The sequence below is a fragment of the Dermacentor variabilis genome, chromosome 8, assembly GCF_050947875.1.
Source record: "Dermacentor variabilis isolate Ectoservices chromosome 8, ASM5094787v1, whole genome shotgun sequence".
Lineage (NCBI taxonomy): Eukaryota > Metazoa > Arthropoda > Arachnida > Ixodida > Ixodidae > Dermacentor > Dermacentor variabilis.
Window position 1 is genome coordinate 98,590,485 of NC_134575.1, and position 24,355 is coordinate 98,614,839.

Sequence of the window (24,355 nt, forward strand, 5' to 3'; positions counted from 1 at the left end):
TTTTGTCTGTGTCTGCCTTCGCATAACATCGCCGATGAGCAGTACCGAGACCTATAGCTGCAAGCACTCATCGAGCGTCTGCGCTCTACACCTACCGACGCATACGTTCGCCGATATGTTCTCCAGGGCGGCATTTTGTTCCGAAGGAACTTCCTGCCTGACGGATCTGATCTTCTTGTCGTGCCAAAACATCTACGACAGACTGTGCTCTTTGAGATGCATGACGCACCCACTGCAGGACATCTTGGGGTAACCCGCACGTACGACCGCGTCCGCCGCCGATTCCATTGGCCTGGTCTCGCTCACTCCGTCCGATGCTATGTTGCTGCCTGTGATCCCTGCCAGCGTCGCAAAAGCACCTCAGGTGCTACCTGCCGGTCATCTCCAACCGATCACCGTCCCTGTGGAACCGTTCTTTCGTGTTGGATTAGACCTCTTCGGTCCCCTTCCCACGTCATTCTCTGGGAACAAATGGGTAGCCGTCGCAACTGATTACGTCGCCCGATACGCTATCACGCGGGCTCTCCCTACCAGTTGTGCCACTGACGTCGCAGACTTTCTCTTGCGTGACATTATCTTACTTCATGGCGCCCCGCGACAGCTGCTTACTGACCGTGGTCGTAACTTCCTCTCGAAAGTTATCGCCGACATTGTGCATTCCTGCTCCACTCAACACAAGCTGACTACCTCATACCATACTCAAACCAATGGCCTGACAAAGCGGTTAAACCGTACTCTTACCGATATGCTGTCCAAGTACGTTTCCAAGGACCACCACGACTGGGACATTGCCCTTCCTTACGTCACATTTGCTTATAATTCTTCCCGGCATGACACCACCGGATTTTCTCCATTTTATCTACTCTGCGGTCGCGAACCGACCTTGCCCCTTACACGGCACTTCCTCCTGCTGCAACCTCAACAAGCGAGTACGCGCGCAACGCCGTCGCCCTCGCCGACCATACACGCCAGCTTGCCCGTGCTCAACTGACGGACTCGCAAACCACTCAGCAACGTCAGTACAACGCCCGCCACAGTTACGCACAGTTTTCGCCTGGTGCGCTCGTGCTCCTGTGGTCGCCCTCTCATCACGTCGGACTTCCAGAAAAGCTCCTTTTGCGATACACAGGGCCCTACCCCGTGCTGCGCCAGGTGACACCTGTGACGTACGAAATTGCTCCTGTGAGCTCAACCTGGTCATCTGCTCTGGCGTCTAGTGATGTCGTGCACATCAGTAGGCTCAAGGCCTACTACACTGCTTCCGAGTCCGGCCTTTAGTTGCTCCAGGACGGCGCTTTTGCCGCCGGGGGTAGTGCTACGGAATAGTATTTCAAATGACAAAAAGGCAAGCAGTAAGAAGACGACGACGACGATTGGAAGCTAGCGCGGGCTGTTGCCTCTTGGCCGAGTGCGGCGTATTATGTTGTAAATATACTTGTACATAGCTTTTCATCTGCGTGTTCTTACGAAACAATATATATATATATATATATATATATATATATATATATATATATATATATATATATATATATATATATATATATATATATATATATATATATATATATATAAACACCCTCGCTGCAACCTAGCGGTAACTTGGGCGCGGTATGAAACTAGTGTGTGTGTGTGTGTGTTGTTCCTTCAGAGCCACCAACGGTGCTTGTTGTCTCTCTTCGCAAATACCTTCACCTGCTTGTGTGTTAAAATCCACTGTGCTTTGCAAAGGGAGCATACCATTCCTTGTCGGTTCCAGCAGTCATTTGCCACTATTTTGTGATGGCAGAACACAAGGAGCAGACTGCACTCCAAAGAAGTTTCCATATTTTTGCACCTCTAAGGCGCACCAAACATAGTAAAACTTTTACTGTAAGATCAGGATCGGGGTGCGAATTACTGGAATTTTGATTTGAAGTTTCGCTCCATGACAACACAGCGTGCGCTGCCACAAAGCCACACTTCAGGGCAAGGTTCTCAAGTACTCACAGGTTCGTTATCTCCTGGGGAACCCCCCTGTTTTTCCACCCCTTTGTGTTGAAGCTCCCTTCTCTCCTGCACTGTCGGTCATTTTCCTCCTCTGCATTGGTCGCCATTTTGCGTTTTTCAGTTAGTGAATAGTGCACATGGCACTGGCAAAGTAGAACTTGGGTCACAATAAGCCGTGCTCAACGGCCCAGCTCCCGTCTCCAGAAACAGTAAAGCAGAGTCATTAGCTGAAGATACGACACGCACAAGTGGGTTTATACCCAAATGGATGCTGTTTTGTAAACATCTGGGGGTGGTGTATGCAGTTATTTCCGTGGGTTATATGCGCAGTGACAGTGACAAGAACTTTATTAGAATGTCCTGAGGAACTTGATTGGGGGGAACCGAAGGCTCCCCGATCAAGTTGGTGGCTCCGCCCACGACGGGACAGGGAGATGGTGACTCTCCGCGACGTCGCGGGCCCTCTGGACGGCCTGTAGTTGGCTTGGGAAATCCGAGCTCTTCAGCAAGGCGTCCCACTTGAACTTGTTATGAAAGTCGGAGCCCGCGTTGTACGGGCACAGCCAGAGCATGTGGTCAAAGGAGCAGCACGCGTGAGCGCATTTGGCGCACGATTGCGGAAAGTTCGGGTCTATCCAACTAAGCGCTCTCGGGGTGAGGTACGATCTCGTCTGTAAAAGCCTGAAAGCAACAGCCTGAGCCCTGTTCAGTTTCGGACTGGGGGGAGGGAATTTTCTCCTGCTGTGTCTGTAATGTGACGTAATTTCGTGAAAGGTTGTAAGTTTATCTTTGAAGGGGCAATCCTGCGGGAGAGCCGGACCGCTAGCTCTGGCGCGGTTCGTGAATTCACGCGCCAGGGAGTTGGCCCGCTCGTTAGGGTTGCAACCCGCTCGGTTAGTTGCATCGTCCATATGGGCCGGGAACCATGCTATGGTGATATGACCTGCAGTTTCTTCTCGCGTATTAATACGAAAGCATCTGTTAACGATGTCGGCTGCGTGTTTACAAACTAGAGCGGACGAGAAAGCCCTGACCGCCGTGCGCGAGTCGGAGAAAATGGACGCCGGGCCTTTTGCGGCTTGAAGAGCCAAGGCTATCGCGGTTTCCTCCGCCTCGTTCGCGTGTTTGGCGTAGATTGATGCGGTGCTGATAAGTGTTCCGCGCGCCTCAACGACTGTGATTGCAAACATGTCTTCGCTGCCATATTTGGCGGCGTCAACGAAGAATGCATCTGCCCCATAAGGATCTATTCGTCGAAGGATGGCTCTAGCCCGCGCTCTTCTGCGACCCTCGTTATATATTGGGTGGATGTTCCTCGGCACGGGCTCAACCTTCATACCTTCACGGGCTAATTTAGACAGGGGGTGTCGGTTGAGCGGTGCCTGTATAGGGAGTTGACCAGCTTCATCAAGAATTTTGATTCCCGGCTTAGTTGACGAAAGCCTGGAGATCTGTGCAATAAACTGTGCTTCAATATATCGTCTGTGGTATTGTGAATTCCGAGTTCACGTAGTTTTAATGTGCTAGCGGATTGTGGAATACCGAGTATTCTTTTGACGCCGGACCTGATGAGTGTGTCGAGTTTGTTCTTTTCAATTTTGCTCCACTTGAGGTACGGTGCCGTGTAAGTAATGTGACTGATGAAGAAAGCTTGGAAGACCCTGAGTAGGTTGTTCTCCTTGAGTCCCCCCCTTTTGCTTGCGATTCTAGTTATGAGTCTTAGTATATTTTTCGCCTGCGCGCTCAGCTTGTTTAGAGCTTCTGCATTACAGCCTTTGGCGTTGATTAGAAGTCCTAAAATTTTGATGGAGTTCACCCTCGGAATGGGGTGCCCTTCTCGTGTTGTAATTTCGACTGGCAGCGTTTCCAGAGGCTCGAGGTTCCTAACGCCCTGCCTCGACTGTCTGTAGAGGAGGAGTTCGGATTTGGTCGGTGACAGCTTGAGACCCGTGCATGTAAGAAATTCTTCCGTTACATCTATGGCCGCCTGGAGAGATTGCTCTAGATCGGCGAAAGATCCCCCCGGGGACCAGATTGTGATATCGTCTGCATAGATTGCGTGGCCTATTTTTGGGAGTGCGGCCAGCCTTTCAGAGAGTTTATGCATGGCGATATTAAATAGTAGCGTGGATAGGACCGAGCCCTGAGGGGTTCCGCAGTTGCCCAGTTCGTACGGACCGCCCGAGATCTTGCCCAGTCGAAGGAACGCTTTCCTTTCCGATAGGAACGAGAGAGTGAAATTAAAGAATTTCCGCCCTAGGTTGAGATGGGAAATTTCGTTCAAGATGTGTTCGTGAGCCACCTTGTCAAAGGCCTTAGCGAGGTCGAGTGCAGTGATACCTCGTACGTCCCGCGTCTCGTTGTCGAATATAGATCTTTTCGGGAGGAGCATTGCGTCCTGTGTGGAGAGTCCCTTTCTAAAACCTATTAGATTATGCCTAAATAGTTCGCGGTTTTCGACGTCTTCGACGATTCGATTGTGTACTGCATGTTCTGCCACTTTGCAAATGCACGAGGTTAGAGAGATGGGACGCAGGTTATTTATGTGCGGAGGTTTCCCCGGTTTGGGGATGAGCACCACTTTGGCGGCGCGCCATTCCGACGGGACCTGCCCCGAGCTCCACACCTCGTTTATCTCTGCCGTTAGGATTTCGATGGCCTTCGTCGTCCAGGTTCCGGAGGAGCTTGTTGGTGACCCCGTCTGGCCCCGGGGCCGATCTTCCATTTAGGTTGAAGAGTACGTCTCTGATTTCTGGAACCGTAAAAGGTTCGTCTAATTCTGGCCTGTCTAGCCCCGTGTAAGCCGCTCTCGCGCTTATGCCTTGCGAATCTCCTTCCTTGACGGGTAGGTAAGTTCGCGCCAGGTCGTTGACAATTACATCGTTTGCGAGGCCCGAGGTGACCTGCTTATGTATGAGCCTATCGACGGCGAGATTTAGCGCATTCCGGGACTGTTTATCGTTTAGGAGGCTTTTAAGCAGATTCCACTTACCTCTTCTCATGCGACCGTCCGTTTCGTTGCACGTTTCGTCCCACTGTTGCAGGGCCAGTTGCTTGGAATAGCACTCTATTTCCTTGTTTAGTGACGTTAGTTTTGCTCGTAGTCGGCGATTTAATTTCTGTATTTTCCACCTCTCTCCAAGAGCGTGTTTAGCCTCCAGGAGATGCGCTAACGGAGAGTCCATTTTGGGGACTTCAAGTTTTGTGCTGATTTCTTTGGTCGCGTTTTTGACGGCCTGTTTAAGATTGGTAATTAGTTCTTTGAAAGATTCACTTGAGGGGGCGGTTTCGGCACGAATTTTTCGGAAAAGATCCCAATCGACGTATTCGTATTTGACCGGAGGTTTGGGTTTGACCTGCACCGCGATTTCGAGAACGTAGTGGTCACTACCCAAGTCCTCCTGAAGATTATCGCACGTGCCCTCGATATTTCGGAAGAATGTGAGGTCTGGCGTTGTGTCTCGACTGACCGAATTACCCCTTCTAGTGGGAAACCTAGGATCTGTAACAAGCGTGAGGTTAAAATCGGCTGCACATCCGGCTAAGTTTGTGCCCTTCTTGCTGTTAAAGCCGCATCCCCATTCCGTGTTCGGAGCGTTGAAGTCCCCCGCAATTAAGAGGGGCGTGTTTCTGGCTGCCCTGATTGCGGAATGGAATAGTGCATTAAAGTCTCTGTTCTTATCTGCCGGCGAACTGTAGACGTTAAGAATAAAGACATTCGCGTACGTTGCTCGATCTACTGGGCACGAGCTCGATCAGTTGTGCTTCTAGACCGCTACGATATTTTGGAACGGTGTGCTCCACAAAAGAGACACTCTTTTTAACTAAGGCGGCGATGCCCGTCCCCGCTTCGCCTTTGTACGCTACTGCGCGATACCCCGACAGAGTAATCTCCTTCTCCGAGAGCGTCTCCTGCAGTAATATCACTTGTAGCTTGTCTGTCACCGATCTGACGAGCTGACCTAACGGAGCCTTGCGCCTCTGGAAGCTAGCGCAGTTCCACTGCCAAATTTTAACGGTATTGTTATTTGTGTTAGCCATCTTGTTTACTGTGAAATTTTAGAGACCTGTGGCGCCCCCGTCGGGATTTGATCCTGTCGGGAGCGGTTCAGTACGTGTTGTTTGTCTACTTTTGGACTGAGCCTTAGGTCTTTCTAATAGCGTTACTCTCAACTCTATGGCGGAGAGCATTTCCATAATCCTACTCAGGGTCTTTTCCAGTTTACCCTCGTTTTTGACTGGGAAAGCCGAGGCGGCGGACGGGGTCTCGTTGACCTCGGTTATGTCGCCCTCTTCTTCCTCCTCTGTGTCGCTAAAAGGTTCCGGGTTGAGCGCCTTGCGTTTCGACTGCCCGGCTAACGGGCCTGGTTTACTGTTGCTAACCTCATGCCGGTTTATGAGTTTTCCTTTCATGTTGTTAAAGGATTCCTTAAGCTCTGCGAGCTCGCGTCTAAGTTCCTTATTTTCCGCTTTGAGCGCTTGGATACGGCGATCGATCCTATGCTCTGGCTGTGCCTCACCTGTCGTTTCTTTGCTTGATCCGTTCGTCTTCCCAGACGGCTGTGTCGCTCCCTTGACCTTGTCGGCCCACGTGGCCAGCTTGACGGACTGGGAGCGAGACCGGGATCTCGATCTGGAGGAGCGTTCTCCTTGCCTCGGTTTGGATTCTCTCCTTCTCGAGCGTGAGCGCCCTCCGGATAGAGATCGGGTACTCAGATTAGAACCGCTCCGCGCAGCTGGTGCAGCCAACGAGATGTCGCCAATTGTGTCGGTGACGTCAGTTTCTTCGTCCAGTTGTGCCTTCCTTGCTCTTTGTCGGCGTCGTACGATGTATGGAATTTGATGGCGCTTTTTGCACGTTCGGTCTCCGGTGACGTGGGGCCCGCCGCACGCTTCGCACTTGGGGGTGCATTGATGTTCTTCTTCGTCGTCCGCATTTGCTTTTCCGCAACCACGGCATTTGCTTCTCTCTTCCTCGCTGCTGATGCAAACGTCGGCACGGTGGCCTGCGTGGCCGCAAGCATGGCAAACGACGACTTGGCGTCGGTATAAAGAACATGGCAACAAGGCCGTGCCGCAGATCACGTGGTTGGGCACACGCATACCTCTGAATAGAATCACGACTACATGCGAGTTCTTGATTCTTCTGGCTTCTAGTGCCGTGGAATTTCTTTCGTTAACAATCATGTTTCTAAGCGTGCCTTCATCGTGACAGGGGTCGATGTGCTTTATTACGCCTTTGCACGTATCTTCAGCGGCGGCGACGTACGCCGAGACTTCGTAGGCGCCGTACTTAGTATGGATTTTATTTCGTCTCGCATAGGCCCTCGCATTAGCGGCTTGCGGAGTAGAGATTATTAAAATATTCTGTACCTTGTTTGGGCACACGGTGTCGTCCTTCGTTTGATGCTCAGGCAGGGCAGCCGCCATGGCCAGGGCTTGAGCGAGCAGCACTACGTCGGCTTTTGATACGTCGAAACCTCCCTTGGGGCGCACGATAATCTTGATCTGTTCCTTCGGGAGCTTCGGAAGTCGCGAAGCTGCCGTTACTTGCGACAACAGACTTTTAGCCGGTCCCTTGGCAGTGCGGCAGCCAGCCGGCTTGTTCACGGTACCACGTTGGCCATCTCGTAATGGCGGCCTGTTCGTCTCCTGCTTTTTACGGTTGTTGAGGGCGGTGATCCACCCAGCACCGTTGAGATCTTCCTGGGTTACGTCCATGCCTTCCACAGTTACGACTTCGGGCATGGCGTCGCTTTCAATGAACGCCTGTGTCGTCCCTTGAGTCGCGCGCAGAGACGGCAAAACGCAAGCGTGGGGCTGCCTCTACAGGCAGGCCTGCCTGCACCGCCGCGCCGAGAGCAGGCTGTGCCCGTTAAGGCTAGCTCCCTCGTCGGCGTGATCGTAGAGTAAAAACATCAGAATATGACGAAAAGTCCACCCACCGATAAAACTCTGGCATCGGCGGATTCCTTGTAACTTGGCCGTTCCGGTGAGATATATATATTTAGGGTTCTTCTTGGAAAGACGCCCAAAAACAGTTAAGAACCCGGGAGCCGACGTGGATACGTCCGCACTGCCCGGCACCTCTTCTTCCCCTCGTTATATGCGCATATTAATTTTTTTCTTTCTGAGCTTTTTGAAAAGAGGATGCGGGTTGTAGGTGCTGGCAGGTTATATGAGGAAAACTGCGGCATTTCCTAGCTGACTCCTTGCAATCTACACTTATGATAACATTGCCAAAGTTCAATGTGTGATCAAAAGGAAACTCACTGGTGAAGTCTCGTATAAAACACATTTGTTGTGCCAGCGAATCATAACAAATTTTGCAAGTGCCAAATATGGTTACCGGGCCTCAAGTGATCATTGAGGATATGAGAGCAGGCTTGGTCAAAGCATTTTTGAAGTGTTCTCTAAGGGTCGTAGGAGAGAGTAGTCAAACACTCCACATTCTCTCATTTTGTAATCCTTTAGCTTTCTGAAAAATCCCTTCTATAAGTGGACTTCACAAACAGGGTCATGAAGCATTCAAATGCAGAAATATTGAGCAAATAAAAACGAACATTAGGAGTTCTTTGTTTCATTGTACTTGAAATAACCCTGATGATCTCCCAAATGAAATGAAAAAGATAGCGTGTCGATAAATTTAGCATCTGTGTTCTTTCTTGGCATTTCTTAATAACTCTTATTTACTTTCTTTTTATTTGTGCAGCATCAAGGCCTTCAATTTCTGCATCAACTGCCAAATGTGACAACTCAAAACAAGGATGCCTCCACCGATGTGAGCTATGTGACTATGAGGCTGATAAACTATTTCTTCTGGAAGCGCATGCCAGCGTCCATACTTCCGAGAAGCTATTTCATTGCCCTTTATGCCCTCAGAGCTTTCCACAGAAGCAAAAACTGAGAACCCACCTGCTCACCCACACAGGCAAGAAGCCATTTCAGTGCGCTTCGTGCTTTCGGAGCTTTTCGGTAAAGGCTCACCTGAAAGGGCACCTGCGCACCCATACAGGCGAGAAGCCATTCCATTGCCCTTTATGCCCTTGGAGCTTTACTCAAACGTCCACCCTGAAAAACCACCTGCTCACCCACACAGGCGTGAAGCCATATGAATGCCCTTCATGCTTACAACGCTTCTCGCGCAAGTCTTACATGAAAGCCCATCTGCGCACCCACACAGGCGAAAAGCCATTTCAGTGCCCTTCATGCTCTCGGAGCTTCTCGAAAAATACCTCCCTGAAAGAACACCTGCACAGCCACACAGGCGAGAAGCCATATCAGTGCCCTTCATGCTCTCAGAGCTTCTCACAAAAGGGCAGTCTCAGGAGACATGAGACGAGAAGCCATTTCAGTGCCCACTCTGCCTTCAGAGATTCTCGTTGAAGAATGCCCTGAAGATACACCAGTGCATTCATACAGGTGACCGGCCATAAAGTTGCACCGTCTGCTCCAGGTCCTCATCAACTGAACAAATTAAAGAGAGCACAGCACCATGATACTGTAGGCTAGGTCAATAATCTCGTTAAACTAGAGTCTGAATTAAAAATTTACATACATGTAGTATGTTACATAGTGTTCTACTGCATCAGGTAGCACAAGTGTCTCCACAAGCTCCTGAGAGCAAGCTTTAACTCAGGCCCAACTCCGATGGCGCCTATTCAAATACATGTAAAATGCAGAAATGCTTTTCTGAAATAACCAGTGGGCCGATTATAATGAAATTTGTTACATTCGAGAGAAAAAGCTAAATTCTGATGACCACTGGGAGCACATTTTTGGTTGAAGGCCTGAATGTTAGAACAGGAATTTACAAAGATGGTCCAGCATGAAAAAAATTGGAGCAAGAATTTTATAAATTTTTAGCTTTGCACCTGAAATAGATATCGTAGCTCTGTAAACTGCATACGCCAGATCTTCCAAAGTGGACAAATTTGATGTCTCAATTTATCTTTTGTTAACTTGTTACGCTGTTTACAGGGAGGACTTTGCAAATGTCCTACTCGCCTATTAGTGGCATATATTAATGCCTTGTTTAACACGTCAATTTTGTCCACTTTAGGTGTCCTATTTGGAGCATTTTACAGAATTGCGATATCATTTTTCATTGCTGAGTTAGAGCTGTAAACTTCATAGTTTCGTTTTCTGAAAATTCGTGATTTTGAACAATTGTTAATAAAAGATTGATGGCCTTAATCAAAAATTCACTACCAACAGTCACAAAATTCTGTTTCTTTTATATGCAACAAACCTCATCAGGTTTGGTGCAGTAGTAGTCAAGAAAAATTATTTCTCCTTTCCCGTGTATATAGATGGGAGCCCCCAAGCTGAAACTTGTTCTTAAAGGGTCCCTGAAGCACTTTTGTGGTGTTACCATATTTTCTCTAGATCTTTTCTCAACACGTTATTGAACGCAGAGCAAAAGGATTTACGAGAACTAACCCACATAAAGCCATTGTAGCTGAGAAAAAAAATCGAAATACAGTTAAACTTAATTAAAAGAAGTCGGCAAAAACAGCTATTTGCTTTGTTATATTGTGGCTTTTCATTATCCGAAAAGTAACTGATGTTCATTCGTGTCTCAAAAATTACTGTTTGCATGCCCCTACAAACTATGTATGTTCATTGTAATAATTGTTACACTACAGATGTCTGAATGATGTGTTCTTTAGGCTCTGTTTTTTTTTTCAGTATTCTCTTTGGTACATATGAACTTGTTCTCTTAGACCAATTCATGTATATGTTGGCTCTTGGTTCTTGTCTACATGGTTCATCGTGGATTTTTTTTATCTTATTCTATTCGTGCCTTTCTTTTTTTTTTTTACAAATGGGTACTTTTTTAGAGGAATTGATTGTTCAATAAGCTAGCTTTCTACTGTCTGTTTCATCAGAGCATCAAATAAATGCTTTTTTCGGGTATTTGTTTATTCTTTAGTGAGTATTGTCTGTTCTTGATATTTCAATAATTTATTGACAGCATGCAATATAGGGATGTTAGCATTTTATTGTATCTGGGGCTGCAAATGAAGTTGAGTGACGGCAGTTGGAAGTTCATTATGAGCACAGAAAGAACCTGTTATAAGTAACATAGATGAGTAATTTAAGGTTTGAGTCGAATGTCAAGTCCACCATGCTTAATTCTTTCCTACATTTTATTTTAACTAATGTACCAGCATTTCTATAAGCACTAGTGCGACATATATTTGTAGAAATATTTGTGTAAACTTTACATATTGATTTGGCTGATAAACCTGCACTGTGTAATACATCTGTGTGCAGAAGGCAAGAAATTCGGCCAATCCTGTTTTTAGAAATTTGAAGATTCTTTATGAATTGCAGTTGTGCCAGTCTCTCATCAGGAATTTCCTCACCGACAAAATTGTGCACAGGACATGCTTTTAAGATAATAAATACAAGGGTTCACTGTTTCGATTAAGGGCGTGCAAATATTTGATACGTTAAAATAGGTACTTTGTCAATACAACTATCATCTAATAGCTTTCGAACACTTAAAACACTACGTGTACAGAAATAAACCTCAAAGTGAAACAAAAGTATGATAAATGTCACCCCCATGGGCATAGTATGAGCATAAAACGTAAGTGTGCGCGTAATAGATGAAATATACGCTTCTGAGGCAGCTACTTTCCTGGATATACAGGGATCATTTGCACTCTCTGAAGAGCCCTTTGTATGCGAGTGATTTCATCATTTGTTCCTAGTGCTCCGTTTCTGCTTTTAGTAAACTATGCTACATAATGTGTGATGTAACTACAGGAACTTGCCAATGGAATGAACACCAAGATGTGTACATTGTTTTACACATTTTTGACAATAGCTGTGCATTCTTCAAAAACAGTTTGAAACATATTCTACATTTGTTTCAATTCTGGCACTATTCGATTTGTATTCCATTCAATATGCAAAAATTACTTCTATATAGGGCGACAATGTACCTTTATGTAATGAATAAACATATTTGAGGCTTCTTTTCTTTTTTCTTGTTCTGCAAGTTGCACTCCTAAGGATTACCTCCACATCCACTCAGCCATTTTGGTGGCACGTATGCCTTCAGACTCTGGCACGTTACATCCACGTGAAGAGGCACCTGCACCAACATGTGGCCATTTCACTGCTGGGTCTTCTTTCAAAGCTTGCTTATTTTTAACTTGTGAACTCAGATAGCAATTGTCCATTGACACTGTTATGCGATCTGGGTGTCAATGTATTAAGTCAAACTTGAAATGGAATATGCATGCGTGTGCAGTATGCTACATAACATTCTGTTATAAAAACGTTACCGTATGCTGAGATATGTTGAGCTGCCGAGGTAATTCATAGCATGTTCCAGTATAATGTGAAAAGCTGTTTCATTATGATTTAAGAATGCAATGAAACAATTTGAAAACACTGATATGACACGACACATGACACTGGCAACACCACAATAGCAAAGTCAAGTATCGTGCCAGTTATGTTGGTACACACTGTGGAAATAAATATATTGTAATATAAATTAACGAGTTATTTAGTTATATTATGATATAGCCAAGGCTATGCAGGTGTGCTGGAGGTCGGAGATATTTTTGATAATCAGTTTAGGGCACATATTTCAGTGGCTACCGCCGTGTGATATTCCTTGATGTAATGGCTCAACGACAATTCATCTGTTTATACACTATGCATACAAAAGACCCCTTGTTACGGTTGGCGTCTGGCACCACGTGCAGAAAGGAATTTCACCCGACCTTCTCTCATCTTGCCTCGTCGAAATGAGGCGTGACTTCTGCTACGGGTGCCATCCAGCACCACGTACAGAAAGGAATTTCACCCGACCTTCTCTCACCATGTCTCGTCGAAATGAGGCGTGACTTGTGCTACGGTTGGCATCCAGCACCTCGTGCAAGAAGGACTTTCTCTCACCAGACCTTCACCCACCATGCCTCGTCGAAATGAAGCGTGACTTCCTAATTCGTCATGACCATTTCAAGTGTCTGCCGGTCTGGCGGAAGCCCCGCAGTGTTTACAGGCCTCTTTTGTGTGTGTGTGTGCCTCCCTCCCTTTCCTCGAACGGTCAAACTCTACAGAACTTCCACGAACCGGCAACGCGCAAAAGAGACGGACAAGCGTCTACAATTCCAGGAGGCTCGGTACCACCAGAGGCGTGGTATAACTGGAGGCAGGGCCCTCTTTCCGCCAATCCGATTCTGTGCCGGTCACGTGACGTCGACGGAAGGAAGATCCCTACCACGATTGTAGAGAGCCTGTTTAAGGGGCTCCGAAATGTACTTTTAATCACTTCATTCTCTTATTTCCTTAAACCGTAAAAGTTTCGCACTAGAAATCGTCTCGTCCTTGCCCGGTCGTCATGGTCAGCGGTATGCCTGCTGCCCGCCGACAACGCCACGCTACCCAATAGTAACGTCGGTCGAGTTTCGATAGGCAGGCGTCGCTACAACTCGGCAGCAGTACGATACGCTACCCTGGAGTACGCAACACCCTGTGTACAGTAAAATACTCATGAGTGAGAAATTGTGAATGTTGCACGGCTCACTAGGACATGTTGTTCTCCAAGTAAATTGTTGTCTAATTAAACATCCTTGTGCGTGAAAAGTGGTTTACATGTGTACACCAAAAGGTAATTGCACATTGTTTTTCTTAGTTTGTGCCTTGAATTGTTGGAAAATTATCTGTGCACGGTTAGGTAGAACCGATTTGTGGATGCCTTGTTTAGTTGGAGCTAAGCTACATTTCTGAGACGTTTAGAATATAAGCAGTGTAAATGTCCTCGTGAATGAACTTACTTAATTTTGTTGGAATCTTTTTTTCTGCCATGAGGGATTGTTTTGTCTGCAAGTGCGTTAAAGCAAAATGACATTACCAAATTTTTTTAATGTATAAATTTTTGTAATGTGCAGGCCCTCTTCACAATAAGCGGCACATTGAAGCCTTCATAGATCGCTTCAAATTCCGTGGGAATATTGGCCTTTCTTTGACAGAACAGTGCACACTTACACAAGATAGGGGTTCTCAGACCTTTTGGCTTTGGTGATACGCCGCCAGCTTTTACATAGTGCTCCAGAATCCCTCCCTTCCTTTTGCCAGTGATCTGCTCACACACAGACTTAACATAAGGGCTCATTTAGGCTTATGGAGAATGGACTGGGGATAAGAGGGGACGTCGTTGCACACTCGATGCTTTGGGCGCAGAGAAGCTGACATGTCTCGGGAGAAGGATTAAGGGGGCGGGGAGCCTTTGAATCTGCCTAAGCCTTGCTGCCACGTCTGGGCTTGGGCTCCATTATAACCATTTCGATGTGTTATCTTTACTCTCGAGGGCTATTTCGGTTGATGAGGTACGCACGATGATATATGGACAATTCTTTTCCGCTCTCAGTAAAGCGCTGTTCAGGCCGGCCATCTGGCTGCCATCCTACGCACAGTGCGCCATTAACGGCATGTTCATGCAAACGGAGGTGTCACATGCACAAAAGCCTATGGTATTTTTTTGCAAATAAATTTTACAAGGCACTCGCGTTCCGGAACAGTTTTTGGTGTATTGCAATCACAGTGCTAAGCATAAATTCCCGCGTCGCCTGGAATGTACGTAGCACTGCCCCTCGCCCGCAACGGAGTGCTTACTTTTTACTCTTCGGTTGCCACCTGACGTAACGTCAGTAGGAAACTATATATATGCATGCAGGCTCGTTTCACTAAGATACTGCAACAGACCTAAAGAATGTGTTGTCCATAAGCCATTATCCATAGTCTGCTAAATTCACACCTTTAAGTACACTTTTGGGAGTTGTCTTTGTCCCAGAGGCCCAGGGCACGTCTAGCAGATGGCGGGTATCAGCTGCAGAGGCACAAGCTTTGCACTGCGGACACTGGACAATGCGTACGTAGCGCTGACCCCAGGCGGAATAGATGGCTGGATGGTTTAGCTCTTTCCGTGCCATGGGGAAAATAGTGTTTTTTGCAGGTTACGCCCAGATATTTTTATCTCAGCTACTACTCCACTCAATATGTTATGTGATGCATAAACAAAAAGCAGAATGAATGCACTTCTCACGCATAAAATCTTTATTAACGAGATTCAGAGAAAACAACGTGAAGGCGGGAGATGAAAATGCAAGACTATTAGGAAAACGAGAGCAAGGTGAAGACAGGAGCCAATGTTTCGACAAGTGGACTTGTCTTCTTCAAGGTGACATATGTCGCCTTGCGAATGACAATTATTAACGAGATGCATGTCATAAAAGAGAGATAAATTGCCAAAATCAAGATTGCGGAATAAAATTGAACAAAGTTTCTAAAGAAATGCTTGTATCTACTAAGAAAAAAAGATGTAACATAAGTTATGAGACATGCAAAATGTATTGCCGTCAAGAGGCACTATATCCCAAAAAATCAATTTTTCATTCAACAGGTTTTCCACTGGAAAAATTTTAGTGCAATCACTACAGTTTGGCGTGCCAGGCTGCGGCCACCGATATTCCGGGCTGGCTTGCGTCATCGTCGCTCTCAATGTCCGACCAAAAGGCAGCATCCTCAGACTCGCTGCTGCTCGATCCACCGATAAAATCAGCTGCAAACGCAGCGGAATCACGATATCTGCGATCTTTCAAAGCGCTAGAACTTCCCCGAGGCGGCCATTTTTGCTTTCTACTTTGACGGTCGCGAAATTTCTGAGTGCGTTAAAAAATGAACACCTTGCAGGAATAAAGTGAACTGCTTAGAAACCAAAATAGTTATCCTCGTTCATGTCCCATAGCGCAGTATGTCTGTCGGTGGCGCAGAAAGTCTCGAAATTGATGTTTCAAACCATCGTTAGTGGGCTAACGATGCCCATTGGGCGCAGTATGGAAAGAGTAAAGGTCTCCAGACAGAGACTTTCTCCACCAGAGAAGGAATGTGGGCAACGGAGCAGACACACGGGGGGATAAGGACACATGTCACACTGGATAATGGATTTTCTGCCACAGAAAACAGAGCGGGGGTCAGAGGGAAGGGAAAGAGTAGTTATGGATGTCAAGAAAGAGTGAACAATGTGGTCCGCAAGGTCCTTAAATGTTATAGTCATGACCATTTGTACCTGCACCCAGTTGACAGTAATGTTCATGAGCGTAGGATTGTGAATTTTCTGTATCTGCTTACATATATGCAAAATTTTTTGCTTAACTGCACCCAGACTGTCAGTGTAGACGTGGGTTATGTTGATGTTAGGGAAGTCGCTATGGATTTCTGTCGCATCGTGTACGTCCAGTTCAAATAACAAGGGGTCTGAATAGTCCGTTGCATAGCTTGATATGTGGCTTGGATCTCAGAATGTGTCAGGTTTGAGAAAGTTATTTGTCCTATTCTTGAGTTAACCGCCACGTCTGCGTGTATCACGGAGCATCTCGTACGTATACGGTCGTTTCAATCGTTGCAATTCGTTGAACTCATCGGTTGAGCTTTGTCATCTTGTGAGTTGTTATATATGTATAATTCCAAGGTGAAAGATTGTCGAAGTTGGTATAGTCGTGGCACAATTTACTTAGAAATTGGAATGGAGCACCGCGTCTGTTGTTATATGTGGTACCTTTTAAAGGAATCCTCAACCACCCCTAAGGCTTGAAAAAACACAGTCCGCTGATAGCATACGCTAATGTGAACATCTCAGCCAAATTTTGGACTTGTGCGAGATAAGCGTGGAGCGCATGGTCACCTTTTTTCTCATACGCTCTCTTTTTGACGGACGCCTACAGCAGCCCGCCAAGAGTTAGGGGCAGATAGCTGCTCCTAACTTTTATTGGGCTGATTTATTTTGTAATACAGGTGATTCCAATAAGGGGCTGTTGTTGACGAATAGCTGGAATCAATAATGAATGGCCTTCGGATCAGTGAGCTTCTTCCTACAACTACTGTGTATATGTTTTCACGGAGTTCAATAACCAGGCTGTAGTTTGCTTTCAAATTTGGATAATACATGTGTACTTCCGGAACACCACGCTGGGCCTCAGCCGCCCACATAGGTATAAAAATTTGGCTACCCTGCTTATTGGTGTCGCAGTCGTCAGGTCTCGTTAGTTTTGAACACTGAACTAGCAGTCAACCAGGCAAAACTTAAGATCCCACTACACACATGTTGGGACACTTGGGCGCAACTATAGAGCAGCTCATTTCCGTGTGCCTTACAACGCATTTGTGGTTTGTATTTTGGTCCTGTCCAGCTTTTATTCTTTTTTTAGTGCTATTGCTCTTGTTGAATTTGCAGTTGTGAATGGAGCGCATGTGAGCTCTCAGCTTGACCGTTCTTCTCCTACGGTGCAAAGGTTTAAACTGGTTGTTACGTTTGCTGCTGCTGTTGCCACTCAGTTTTGTGCATAGATAACACACAAAAATTTCTCCATCATAGGGCTTCCTGTCGCAGATAATGCGTGAGTAGGTGAGCTGTTGCACATTTTAATGGCACTCTGTGTAACGTCTACGTGTACTATTTCTTGCCTTGCATTTCATACTGTTACCCTGTTTATCTCAGATTTTTGTGACTAGTGAATCGAAGGCTTGCTTGTGCACCTGCTCGCCAGAATGCAAAAGGCAGATGTTCAGCAACCCAAATGTAAACAATGAAGACAATAATTAAGGAATGTGGTGCAACCACTGATAGTTCTACTCAGGCTCAATTTTGTTCTAAATTTGGCTGTCTTGAAGTTCAAGAAATTTTCTGAGATTTATTCCAGCTAGATTTCTAAGCTGCTATTTAGTATTCCTTCTTTTGATGGCGCTATGCAAGGTACCACGTTTGTACAATGTTCCTCACATCTTTTGTGCAAACAGAATGTAGGTTCATTACAGGAGCCCGCACTATGTTGTAGATGTAATATGTGTGCAAATATGACCGGTGTAGGCTTGTTGGCGCATGCCACTTGTGACAGCATAGAAAGACAGACGGCTGACATGGTCAATCCCAAATGAACAAGTGCCCCCTTTATTCGAAGGCCAGTACATATATACAGTCAACCAACATCCAGAGGGAGCCACAAACTTTTAGCATACTAACAGAACAGTGGCATCCTCTACATCTCCCCTCGTAAAGACCACAGAAGAGAGGGGAGGCCAGGAAACAAAAGGTGATCTGGGCAAACAACTTCTCCGCCATTACATGTGCACACTACTTGACCAATGTCCATTGAGGACTGTCCCTGGGCAGTTCCAGACCCTGCTGTGCTGGAAGACGATGGTTCTCGGACTGCAACAAGATGCTGTGGTGGCTCTTGTATACCTTGTGAAGTTGTATGCTGTTCTATTGCAGGAACAAAAGGGATCAGATGGCGCCAGTTACGCTGCAGGACGCCGCCTCGCTACGTTTCAACCATGTAGAATCGTGGCGTTTGGACCAAGCTCAACACCGTAGCATCTACTTGGTTGGGTCTCACTGCACCCTCTTACCTGTTAGTAGTGGGGCAGATTTACGGCTCGATGGCAGATAAATAAAACCTCGTTAATGCTGCACCCGTTAATTCGGAAATTCAGTTAATTTAGACGTGCCGTCTGGTCCCATCAAACGTACATAACCCTATGGCACGAAACTCCCGTTAATTCGGACAGTTGGCGGAGCTCAGAGGCACATAAGGCATATAGGATCGGGTGGCACTAGGGGGTGTTCAAATCGCACCGCCAGCGATGGCATCTCCGATTAACGTGCACCAATCTCAAAAGCCATGCTTGCATTGGCTGGGAGGTTCAGAAGTAGAAGTGCACGCCGACGGACGCGCCACTGGTGGCGGCCTTGCGCAGAACACGCGGGAGAGGAGCCTGGCGCGCGCCGTAGTTTGTTGTGTCGTTGATCGTGCTTCTCTGTCTTATACCCGTTTTTAGAGCAAGATAGGCGACACCATTCGCACGTGTGGGGTGGCCAAAGCTTCAGGGAATGTCGAAGGAGAATCGTTGCAGGGTGGGGGGCTCAAATACCGGTGAAGACGTGCCGGCGATGCGGTTCTAATCATTCCCGGCAAAGCCTCATCAGCGGGAGCAACGGTAGCAAAGGTGGATCGTCGCTTCGAAGGGAAATTTCTTGTTCTCATCTTTTCCTTTGTCTTGTCGGTGTTTTTTTCCACTTGATCATAGTTAGACGCGTGAGCAACGAAGTTCGTCTTCAGTGCAGCATGAGGTTTAAAGGCATTTCGCTAAAGTTCGCAATGCTGTTTGCCGCTTATATTGTTTTCCGCTTCTTTACCGCGTTGCGCTAGCTAGGCAGCACGACTGCACGAGCGCATTGCGTTGTATGTTAAAGCTACTGAAGTTTGCAAGAACTGAAATTGTTGGTTTCATGTGGCGCGGTAAATCCTCACACCAGCTGTCGCGCACTTCATGTTTTTACCGCTATTTTATGCGTGGCTTCGCACATGTTTAACTGTTGCTAGTTGCTCCATGCATAACTCTTGTCGATTCTTTTGAGCTGCGAAGTTTTCACCCTGCCTTGTTTGTAAAGGGTATAAATCACACTGTGTCTTATCGGAATGATATCAAGGAAGTGCTTCTTTAACAGCTTTATTCTTTTCGCCCGAGGGCATCTTAGATATTGTTTGCGTTTTTGGAAATGTGTTTAGAAAATAGGTAGTGGAGGGCGAGAATTGCTAATAGCTGCTGCATACGGTATTTTTGTTCCATTTCTCGCTGAAAAGTTCGCGTCCCGTTTGGGAAGTCATCACACCTCGATGCTGCCTGATCAAACTAAACATGCCGAGTGATTTGTTTGTTTCACAACGCAGTCCCTTCTTGCATGTGAGTTCTGCACTCAACTGAATTCTTTCTTATACTTACGCTGCAGACGACTAAACCGGGCCTTGCCGCCAGCGCTCATCAACTTTGACTGGCGCTGCTCTGCCTTTAAATATATATATATATATGTGATACCTCTCTCTAGCAATATCAGAAAGTACTGAAAAGTTAGTAAGTCTTTAGCTTTGTACGTTTCCAAGCAGCTCCCTTGGGGAATTTAAAATTGCACAAACTGCAGCGGGAACAGTAGTTCATCGGCGTATGCAGCAGAATTGCATCGGCAGTACAGCACTAACACGCGCTTTTATTAGCCCGTGTGTTTGGTGACTTCGTTGGCTACTGTATGCGTTTCCATCAATAAAGTGGCAATTCTTCTTCTTGAGGCGACTTTGACTGCAGTTATTCGGCGATGTCACATGTATTCATCGGCAGAAAAATCACTACGGCATATGCAGAGATTGCACCGTGCGGATTTGTTTGATATAAGTCTGCACTAACGACGGGTGCTTATTATTCAGGTACAGAAGCAGCATTGCGGCAAGGGAAGAATAAAAAAAAACATCGAGAGATCGCATCACTCAACAAAATTTATCGGCTAGTCTACATGAGCTCCACGTCGTGTAAATGGGGTTCATGGCGTTTGTCTGCGGGACACACCTTGCACGTATGTGGACCATGTTGTCCCAAACAACCGCTAACATCGTGTTCATACCCGCTCGCTCAGAGGTCAGCATCTCCTCTACAGCTGTCACCGCAGAAGAAGCAGCCTGGCACCCGAACAAAGGAGAAATCGCAGCCGCGAACTTCAGCCATCCTTGCTGCAAAGGGTTGTCGTGTGCTACTGCTCCCGCGTGTACTGTTGGAAGCGTCCGCTAGGTGGCTTTCAGTGGCGCCTCTATAGGCGGTGCACGAGGCGTGTAAAAAACGCCTGAGGAAATTGGACGATGACAGGTGGACAGCTAACGTATTTAAATACCTATACAGAAAGAGCGTTGACTCACAATGGCGGAAAAGAAGTAGGAAGCTAACCAGTAAGTATACCAGACACGAGAACGAAGAAAGACAGAGCATTAAACGACAGGTTAAAAACGCGGAAGGTAAAAATTGGATAAATTCAATGGAAAAGAAGCATAGTGTGGAACTATATCGATACTGGAAACAGCAGATCAGGAAGGAAACGTTTTATGATAACTCAAAAGGCAGTGCCCTACTCTTTGAAGCTAGGTCAGGGTGTCTTAGAACGCGGAGCTATAAAAAGAAATTTAACGAAGAAGAAGACACATGTATTGTGTGTGGTAAATATGTAGAAACAATAGAACACCTCATACCATAGAATAAAGAAACAACTTTGCCTCATACTAAAATGTGATGGTATCCATCCCGATGTCGATGCGGGCACAGTCACGCTTCCTGAGGCTTTAGGGTTCAGAGATAACAATAGTCATGTAAATAAATATGTGGTGGAAATTAGCAAAAGGCGATTGGAGGATTGGCTCAAAAGCAGAGAGGTGACATAAGGTTAAAAGGGTAGGAAAAAGGGTAGGAAGACGTATTTAAATAAAATGGTGAATTTTAGTAACACAACACAGGTAAACAAAAATAAAAAGCTGAGCATGGTGGCAACTGCCATCACCCAGTCTCAAAGGGGGCGCTCCTACCTGCCATCCATCCATCCACGTAGAGTCACTGGAACTCACTCACTGGAACCGTGGCCTCCGCGATCGGCTCCAGCGGCGCGCCGTTGCTCGCGGAGGCCACGGTTGTAGGCATATTGGCAGCACCTCTCACACAAGGCGGCTGACCAACTGTGCTGCTTCAGTTTTCTTTCCTCTCGCATTTTCAATCATTTGGGCCAGTGTATGTGCCATGTGTGCGCACTGCGCTGGATAAGATTACGACTCTTGCATCCCGATATTGTCACTGAATTCTTAGTAAAGCTATATAGTCGACGTTTGCTTAATTTTTCTTTATTATTGCAATAGAAATTGTACGGCCACTCCTGACGAAATTCCGCTGATGCGAACGTGCACCACGGTGGGTTGTGGCTTCATGAGCGGCTGTTCCCGCGCAGCTGTAGTATAGAGGCTAGAAGGTTATCCTAGTGTCGGGAGCGGGCGCCCTTTCCCGAAGCGCCGGAGTAGGGTGGCTAGAATGGGGAGGTGTGAAGACCGGCCTCCGGAAGCTGGCCCCAAAACGCGTTCCTGCCACCTGACGGCGCTGCCGGCCGGGGCGCCGTTTAGGGCGCCGTAGTTTCTCGGGGCGTCTGCATACCTCCGGGCGGGAAAATGATTTGGTAGCGCTTAGTTTTTGCGTTTGAATGCGTTAAAATCTGACCAGACTTTTTTTCTCTGCATTTAGATGCTGACAGAATTTAATGAAGTTTCGCTGCTCTCATTCCACATGGAAACAGCGAGCACCGACTACGCAGCCGACACAGCAACGGTTTTTGCGACCACCTCTTGCCGAGATTAGCGCGCGTATGCCTTACCGAAAATGTAGTTCATAGGAGTTGCCGCGCAAGGCCAGAGCATTGGAATAACCTTGAATGTGTCGCCCGCACATAAGTCACATATTTGGGATTGTAACATTACTTTAAATGGAAGAAGTTCATGCAATATATCAGCATTGTTGTGAAGAAATTCTAGAAAGTACAAAGCGCTTGCGACTTAATACATGTTTATTAGAAATAACACAGTTATTGCATAACATCACATTTTTACAAAACGCAGGGCTTAACCTTCTTGGCTTTGTTGTGGATGACACACTGATTTAAGCTTTTGAGGAAAAAGTGAATGCGTGTCATACAATAAAACCTAGGCACTGATCCTGTTAGATCAGCGGAATGCCTCCTGCAGCCAATCTGTGGCACATTGGCTGCTAGAAGCAAGAAATTCTTGACACCTTTTGCGTGCAGTCGCGTAGTGCTAAATGCACGAGTGAACCTGTCCTCGAGTGTCTGAATGAGGTTGTATAGACATGCTGAGGGATACAGAAGACCCCCCCCCCCCCCCAGACGCGGTCCCGTATGACAACAGCAGAAGTCGGTCGAGAATACAAAGCTTGGACCATCTGCCGAAAACCCACACTAAAACCAGCCTCTTCCAGAACACGGAAAAGGTACCTATGGCTAATGATGTCGAAAGCCTTCTCCTGATCGAAGGAGCTAAGAATACCGGGAAGTTTCCTGGTATTTCCCTCCAGGAGAAGGTCCCTTGATCACTGCTAAACCGTGAAGCTGAGTAGAGCGCCCCTGGACACTACATGCCTGGTATGGACCCAAAACAGTGCTGAGCACGGGTGTGAGTCGCGTACACGGGCACTTTGCTATGAGCTTATAATCGCAGTTCAGAAGCGTGATTGGACGCCACGCTCTCAGATCGGAGCTCTTCGACTCGTCCTTACAAAAGAGAGAGATTAGCCCCTCTCATTGAGACGCTGACAAAGTCCCTTCACCGAGTAGCCTGTTCACCAGTGATGTGAACGGCTTCACTAACAGTGTCCAAAATTTAACATAAAATTCGACTGTCAGACCATCGGATCCTGGACTGCGATTGCGCTTCATAGGCTTCAAGGCCGAAAATAGCTCGTCCTCATCTATGACTGAGTCGCACACTTGTGGCGGCTCAGCTGGTGAAGCAAACGGAAAGACAGCTGGAGAGGCAACTGGAGAGGCACACAAGGTCATGTAAAACTGCCTCGCCAGTGCAAGAACTCCATCTAGTGAGTCGACTATGCTACCATCACTTGGATCTATTAGGGAAAAGAGAGTTGTGTCCTTCCTTGAAAGATGCTTACGTAGGACGTTTCCGCTGCACCACGCTTCCATTTCCCACAGCTCTGCTCAGGCTGTGGCCCTCAAGCCGTCCCAGCGTCGCTGCAGGAGAATCCGAAGTTCCTTTCGGAGTGAGGACAGAGCCGATGCAACACCAGGCCCGCCGGACAGTGGCCTCGAGAGAAGGAGGATCGCGTCGGAGACGATTTTAATCTCCCCACGCTCCTCGTGCGCTCGAAGCTTGCCCCAAGAGCTGAAGCACTCACGCACTCTGACCTTCACGTCATCCCATTCTGTGCCACTTAGATTCGCTGTGTTGTGAAGCGATCGAAATTTCGGAAACGCGAGAAAAATACAGCTGCACCATACCGACCACGAGAGTTGCTTTGCACTGCACCGTGGCCTACGAGACTGATAAGCTAATGACGCCCCCGCGCTAGCCACCCTAGCCGCGCCCCCGACGGAAGCGCCAAATTTTACCCAAGTGGGAGGAACGCGTAGCGGGCCCTCCCTAGGCAATGGCGGCGGCGCCGCGGTCTTCACACCTCCCAGCTCTAGCCACCCTAGCCGGAGAAACCAGTTTGGATGCTTGGCGGGGTAGTTCGAAGAGGACGCTGCGCTCCTGTGGCGGGTTACCGACGCCAGCCGAAGGAATGGAGACACAAGTCGTCGTCAGTTTTTGGTAGCACGTGTAACGACGTAGTTCACTTTGTTGCAGCCTTTATTTTCGTTGAGACCGTAGTGCCACGGCTTGGTGCGATGCGATGTTGAACTTCTGTGATAATGCCTTCAAAAAAAGAGAGGACATGTTTTGTTCCCCTTTGTAAG

The 24,355-nt window shown here is 47.1% G+C and overlaps 1 protein-coding gene across 2 annotated transcripts in view; it reads left to right on the forward strand.

Annotated features, from left to right (window-relative positions):
* The window catches only part of LOC142590433 (uncharacterized), a 57,260-nt gene extending 46,354 nt beyond the window's left edge, over nucleotides 1-10,906 (forward strand). For both annotated transcript variants that reach the window (XM_075702530.1, XM_075702531.1), the window contains one exon: nucleotides 8,702-10,906. In XM_075702530.1, the coding sequence (XP_075558645.1) occupies nucleotides 8,702-9,375 (674 nt within the window). In that variant the 3' untranslated portion in view covers nucleotides 9,376-10,906. The remainder of the gene's footprint in view (nucleotides 1-8,701) is intronic.
* Nucleotides 10,907-24,355: the final 13,449 nt, after the last annotated feature.